The sequence below is a fragment of the Cucurbita maxima genome, unplaced genomic scaffold (assembly GCF_002738345.1).
Source record: "Cucurbita maxima cultivar Rimu unplaced genomic scaffold, Cmax_1.0 Cma_Scf00010, whole genome shotgun sequence".
In the NCBI taxonomy this organism is placed as follows: Eukaryota; Viridiplantae; Streptophyta; class Magnoliopsida; order Cucurbitales; family Cucurbitaceae; genus Cucurbita; species Cucurbita maxima.
This window is the reverse complement of record NW_019272026.1, coordinates 2,010,010-2,016,970: the sequence shown is the minus strand read 5'-3', so window position 1 is coordinate 2,016,970 and position 6,961 is coordinate 2,010,010. Positions and strand designations below refer to the sequence as shown.

At 33.8% G+C, this 6,961-nt stretch overlaps 1 protein-coding gene across 1 annotated transcript; it reads left to right on the top strand.

The window, feature by feature from the left end:
- The first annotated feature begins 3,174 nt into the window (after positions 1-3,174).
- Positions 3,175-6,630, top strand: LOC111485411 (IQ domain-containing protein IQM2-like). Its single transcript, XM_023132289.1, has 9 exons — positions 3,175-3,365; positions 3,812-4,298; positions 4,371-4,485; positions 4,577-4,642; positions 4,740-4,828; positions 4,911-5,001; positions 5,094-5,333; positions 5,748-5,849; positions 5,943-6,630. The coding sequence occupies exons 2-9, from the start codon at positions 3,853-3,855 to the stop codon at positions 6,567-6,569; spliced, it is 1,776 nt and encodes a 591-aa protein (XP_022988057.1). The 5' UTR covers positions 3,175-3,365; positions 3,812-3,852; the 3' UTR covers positions 6,570-6,630.
- Positions 6,631-6,961: the final 331 nt, after the last annotated feature.

The window sequence follows — 6,961 nt, the reverse complement described above, 5'->3', positions numbered from 1 at the left end:
TTTTTTTTTTTTTTTTTTTTTTTTTTTTTTTTTTTTTTTTTTTTTTTTTTTTTTTTTTTTTTTTTTTTTTTTTTCATAAATATGTGTGAAAGCATTTTTGTATATTTATTATTTATTATTTTTGCTTGGAATTTTTGGATTAAATAATTTTATAATGCATGGTTTCATGTGAGCGAGTTGCATATTTCTCTACTTTCCGACAAATTAAATTATATATAATTCAGCCTTTTATCTTTCTGTTACACTAATTAATACAACTTTATTCATTAATTATTTGATTTTAAATTATTTTATTTATTTTTTTAAATATTTTTATGAATTAGTATCAAAAAATTATAAAATAAAATTTTATTATAGATTATACTATTTTAAAATAAAAATAATACTACTTTCTTCCTTTTTTTTTTTTTATTAATAAAGCTGTTTAAAAATATCATCGAAAATTTTAACCTAATTTATTGCGTTTTCGTTCAAGTTTATCACTTCTGGTAGTGATAGGGGCTATTCCCATGTTATTAACCGATCGAAACTTTAATACAACCTTTTCTGATCCTGTTGGAAGGGGAGACCCCATATTATACCAGCATTTCTTTCGGTTCTTCGGTCATCTAGAGGTGTATATTCTCATTCTACCTAGATCCAGTATCATCAGTCATCATCGGGAAAATCGATTTTCGAGTATCTGGGCATGGTTTATGACATGATCAGTATAGATGTTCTTGAATTTCTTGTTTGATGATGATAGTGGCGATGAAGATTGAACCATCGATTTTTTAAATGCTATTTTGTTTCTTATCTACTAAACTATACTAAAATCGACATAAAATTTAATATTATATGATTATACAAACTACACGTATATTCGAGAATTTAAATTCTCGAGCATTTAATTTTGTGACGCATAAATATGAAATGCAATATAATAATAATAATAATAATGAGAAAAAAAATTAATAATTTAGGAGACCAATTTAGATTTGTTCAAGAATACAATAATAATAATAATAATAATAATAATTAATAAATAATAAAATAATTGGTTTGGCAAATGTTTGACCAATGGGGGACAGAGTACAGGTCACTCCATAGACCATGACAAAAATATAGAGACAGAATATGCATCAATTTTGAAATATCAATACAAATTTTCAAACAAACCCTTTTTAATTTATATATTTGCAAACCAACCCCTTTTCTTTTCTTAATTACAACGATCTTTTAGATTTCTCGGGTAGGAATAACGAATCTCTATAATGGTACGATATTATCCACTTTGAACATAAGCTCTCGTGACTTTACTTTTGATTTTCCTAAAAGGATTCATACCCATGATCATTCCCTGAATTAGCCAATGTGAGACTCCCTCCTAACACTCTTTGCTTTTCCCGGCATTTACCTTATATAAGTCCACAAATCGAGCGTAGTTAATACAAACCTTATTTCAAACAAAAATGGTATAAGACGCTCGAGAGTTTTCAGCTGGAGACTTTTTGAACTCATACGTTTTAGAGGGTTGTGTTGTGAGTTCGTGATTAGTCGTTAAGATTAGGGTTAAGAAAATACGGATTTGTGTAAATCATAGAAATTAGACGTGAATTTGTATAACTTGTAGTGTAAGCTAGAATGCATTACGAAAATGGTTTGAGCGTTACGTAATGTACAAGATGGACAAATTCATAGTTTACGATTACGAGTAAGCTAACATATAAATTCTAGTAGACGCGTTTTAAAACCGTGAGACTGCGGCAATACGTAACGGGTCAAAATAGATAATATCTACTAGCGGTGGGTTTTGATTATTTCGAGTTTTTAAAATCTTTACCTAGTCAACCTCAGAATTTAAAAGCTTTAGACTTTCTTGACTCTTCACCCTTTGTGGTTCTTAATGACACATCACAATCCTTCAACTTCTCTGGTTTTGGTTTTCAGTCAACTTGTGGGTCGTCCGACAACAACCTAAGGAAGCTTCCTATGAGCTTCCGAAGAAAAAACCAACAACTTATAAATTATTCAAATCAAGCATGTTATATTAATATTCAATTTTGTTGCTTTATTCTCGATAACGAGCGGGATAATCTCGATAACATCTTTTTCTAGCTCAATCAAGTCTCTACCTTGAACGTAACTCACCAAGTCATTTGACGATGACCTCGTTCGAATGAGAGTAACACTGAGGATATCAAACAACGCACTATTTATATCATTTTCTCGTGGCTTAATCATAAGAACTCCAAAGTTAACTTGTTCGGGTGAAAATTTTCTTTAAAAGCATATAAGTGAGAAAAAAAAATGCTAAAATGACTCGGGTTGGTCTGTAGGAATAATGTTTACTCTTAGACGTAGCTCAAAATAAGTAGGTAACGTAATCATATCGTAGCAGATGCAAGAGAATCGTCATGACTTTACTTGTAATTCAAGTTATAATGACTAAGAACGAGTCAACATGCATGTTTTCCTTTCATGACTAGCATTGGAAATGTCCCTATCTCTCAACCCAACAACGACTGACAAAAGAAAAAAAAAAAAACATATAAAATCAATTTTAATTTACAATTTTCTTTTAAGTTGCAAATAATTTTTTTATTTAATATTTTCAAATAATACCCATTTATCATATTTTTAACTAAAATTGAGATTAATAAATTATTATGGTCACTAATAAAATTTATAACTATATATATATATATATATATATATATATTGATTTTTCTAGATTTATTCTCAGTATTATTTATTTATTTATTCATTTTTCACTATATTTTCAAATTTTATTATGTTTATTTGTAAATAAAATTGTTTGAATATAATTTAACTCACATGTATCAAGTTATAAAGCAGATTTAATTTTAAAAAAAATAATTAATAGAAATTATTTATAAGAATTAAAAATATTTTAAAATAAAATTTGTGGACAAAAATAGATTAGTTTCGTTTTATTTATTTATTTTTAATAATTATATAAAATTAAATATTTTGATATTTAGTTTTAAAAAGTAAAAATAATAATAATAATAATAAGAGAGAATTATAAATAAATAAATAAATAAAAAGAAATATTCAAAAAAGGGAAAAACCAAGATATCAATTGACTTTTATTCCAAGAATTTAAGAATTTAAAATATGGTTTTGGTGAGAGTACAATTTGGTTGGAAAGTCGCGTCCTCGCCGTCCTCGCTTTTCCACTCTGCCCCGGTGGAATTGTCTCTTTCACTCCCCGCTTCCGCCTTCTCTTTTCACTTCCCTTTATAACCCAAACTCATCGCCTTTCTCAAATCCTCTTAGCATTTCGCTTTTCAAATCTTACTCATTCGCTTACTTTCTTCACCAATCCAATACCTAAACCCCTAAACTTGTCATTGATTGAGGTAAATCCCTCCTTCGAGGCTTCTTCTTCGATTTTTGTGCTTTTCTGATGAAATGGGCACTTCCATTTCTCTGTTTTACTGATCTTTGTGGTAATGTAATGCTAGATTCTATATGGATTTTGATTTCTGGAAACGGGTTTGTTCATATTGCTCTGTTTTCCTGTTTTTTTTGTTTTTTGTTCTTAGATTGTGGTTGTTTTCTTGGTTTTGAAGTTTGTTTGGATCATTAAGAATTGGGTATTCTTCTGTTCCTGACTTATTCTATAGATCTATGATTCTAGCCTCCAATTTGTTCTGGTTTTAATGGAACTATGCTTGTTTGTTTGCTGTTCATGTGTATTGTTCTTGGATTTGAAGATCAAGAGAAAATCCCCTTGGAATTAGTATGTGATTTGATTGTGTTATGTTTTTCATTCTCATTTCTGGGTGGATTCTTGTTGATACAGGAATAGTGTTCATAATCTAGTTCTTGCTGAACTTTGCTGAAATGGGGGCTTTCTTTTCCTGCCCTTTGGCTAAATACATTGATGTGGAAAATGGTTTAGAATCAATTACTGTGAAATCTATCAGTTTCGGAGACGACGAAGTAAAAACTCCGGTCCGATCCATCAGTTTCAATAGTAGAGATTTGGAGCCTATGGTAATGAAATCGGTCGGTTCGGGGAAGATGACATTAGAAATATCCGTTAGCTTCAAACGTAGAGAGTTGGAGAAGATGGTATCACTAGAGGAAAACTTGTTTGTTGTAGCTGATAGTCCAAAGAGCAAAGAGATGGAGATTCAATCTCCTAGATTGGAGTGTCGTGATTGTGATGAGGTCAAAACGACAACGAATTCGAAGCACATGGCTGCAATGAAATTGCAGAAAGTTTATAAAAGTTTCAGAACCAGGAGGAAGCTAGCAGATTGTGCTGTTCTTGTAGAACAGAGTTGGTATGTGTTCTTGCTTGTGTCTTTGTTCTTGATCTATATTGAGCTTGTTCACAATTGTTGTCATTGTTTCAGGTGGAAACTCTTGGATTTTGCTGAGCTCAAGAGGAGCTCGATATCGTTTTTTGACATAGAGAAACACGAGACTGCCATTTCGCGGTGGGCTCGAGCTAGAACCAAAGCTGCCAAGGTAAACTTTTGACATGTTTTTATCAGCTCTTGTCATGAACCCACGAACACCTCGAAAGTTTCTAACCATATTGTATCAAACATCATTACAGGTCGGAAAAGGCTTGTCCAAAAACGACAAAGGTCAAAAGCTTGCTTTACAGCACTGGCTTGAAGCTGTAAGTATATCGAATTCGAGACATAGATTGTTACATAGTTCCTGTTTTCAGTCCCCAACTCGGCATCGCTAATTGTTATGTCTATTTCTTTCGACAGATCGATCCACGACATCGATATGGCCATAACTTACAATTCTATTATGCTAAATGGCTTCATTGTCAGAGTGGACAACCCTTTTTCTATTGGTAAACATTCTTTGATCTAAATTTTGAAGCATCATTACTAGAACTCGGGTTTTCGAGAAACTAAAAGTTCCGAGTTAAACAGGTTGGATATAGGAGAAGGAAAGGAAGTAAATCTTGTTGAACAGTGCCCGAGATCGAAACTTCAACAGCAGTGTATCAAGTACTTGGGTCCGGTGAGTCCTTAAAACCCGAGTCGAAACGTTATTTATTTGCGTAATTTGTGTTATATATGGAATGTTGAATCATCCATATGTTTTTCTTTCAGCTGGAAAGAATGGCTTATGAAGTTGTTGTGGAAGATGGGAAGTTCATGTATAAGCTATCGAGGGAGCTCCTTGACACGACCGGAGTCGATAAGCATGTGAAGTGGATATTTGTTCTCAGCACCTCTAAAGCGTTGTACGTTGGCAAGAAACAGAAGGGTATGTTTCAGCATTCGAGTTTCTTGGCCGGAGGAGCCACGTCCGCTGCTGGAAGATTGGTTGTCGAAAATGGGATCCTAAAGGTATAAGTCATAGAGCTTGTAGAATTTTCGTTCTTCGTTTCCTTCGTGAGTTCCTACCATGTAAATAGCTTGTCTTCGTTCTTCGTTCTTCGTTCTTCGTTCTTCGTTCTTTGTTCTTCGTTTCCCTAAAGGTACAAGTCATAGAGCTCGTAGAATGTTTGTTCTTTGTTTCCCTCGTGAGTTCCTACCATGTAAATAGCTTATCTTCGTTCTTCGTTCTTTGTTCTTCGTTCTTCATTCTTCGTTCTTTGTTCTTCGTTCTTCATTCTTCGTTCTTCGTTTCCCTAAAGGTACAAGTCATAGAGCTTGTAGAATTTTCGTTCTTCGTTCCCCTCATGAGTTCCTACCATGTAAACAGCTTATCTTCAACCTTAAAAACGTTCGTTTAACGAAGATTCACCGTCTTTTGAACAGGCAGTTTGGCCTCATAGCGGTCATTACCGTCCCACGGAAGAAAACTTTCAGGAATTCATCTCTTTCCTTACAGAAAACAATGTCAACCTCACTGATGTAAAGGTAAGAATTGGAAAACAAACCACTAAGATGTTCTTTTTCTAATGCAATCAGTGCATAGATTGAGATGATTCTTTTTTGTTTGGTTAAACTCAGATGAGTCCAGATGATGAAGAAGACAATGGACTACAAATGCCAAAGAACAGTCACCATGTTCGATTCGGCTCAACCGAGGAAGATTGGGTTCAAAAGTTGAGTGGTGGTCGAGACGACGACATAACAGAGCTCATTGCTGAAGAAACGACTGACAAGAACTCGAGCACGTCGACTGCCAAGCTGTTCGAGCCAAAGAGGTCGATCAACCTGAGTAGAAAACTAACCAATCTTCACATACCAGATCGAGGTAACCTGATCGAGAAACTCGAGATGGAAAATAAGTTAGAAGAGAGGAATAGAAGTTGTGAAGTAGAGATCATCCCTGATGAATCAATACTGAAAAGAATAAACTCACACAAAGAAACCAAATCATACCAACTGGGAAGGCAGCTATCCTGCAAATGGACAACGGGTGCAGGTCCCCGAATCGGGTGCGTTCGAGACTATCCCGTCGAGCTTCAGCTCCGAGCAATGGAGCAGGTGAGCTTGTCGCCAAGAATGGTGGCTGCTCGGTCCGAAATTCAATGTTCGCCTCGGATCGCCAGTATGCTGAGCCCAAGTGTGTGTAGGGCAGTTGACATGATTCACCAAAGTAATACACAAACTTGTTCCACAGTTGATTCCTAATTATTCTATTCATTTGTTGAGAAAATATGATACAAATATTTGTTATTCTTTCCTTCTAAAATGTACATAAAATCTTTGTTCTAATGATATCGATGTTTGAAGAGATCTTTGATATCTGATGACTCCGAAAAATTCGATTAACCCAATCTGTTTAGTTTGGGTTGGGCTATGAATTTATTTTGATTGGGTTGGGATTCAAATAAATGAAAATTTTATATATTGGATAAGTTTATGCGTTCGGTTAAAACTAGATCGAGATGAACCGAATCAACATAGATTTATTATAAATTTAAAAATATATATTTTTACCTAGAAATACATTACAAGGTTACAAATGGTATCAAAGCTAGACACCGAGCTGTGTGCCAGCGAGGATGCTGGCCCTGGGGGTG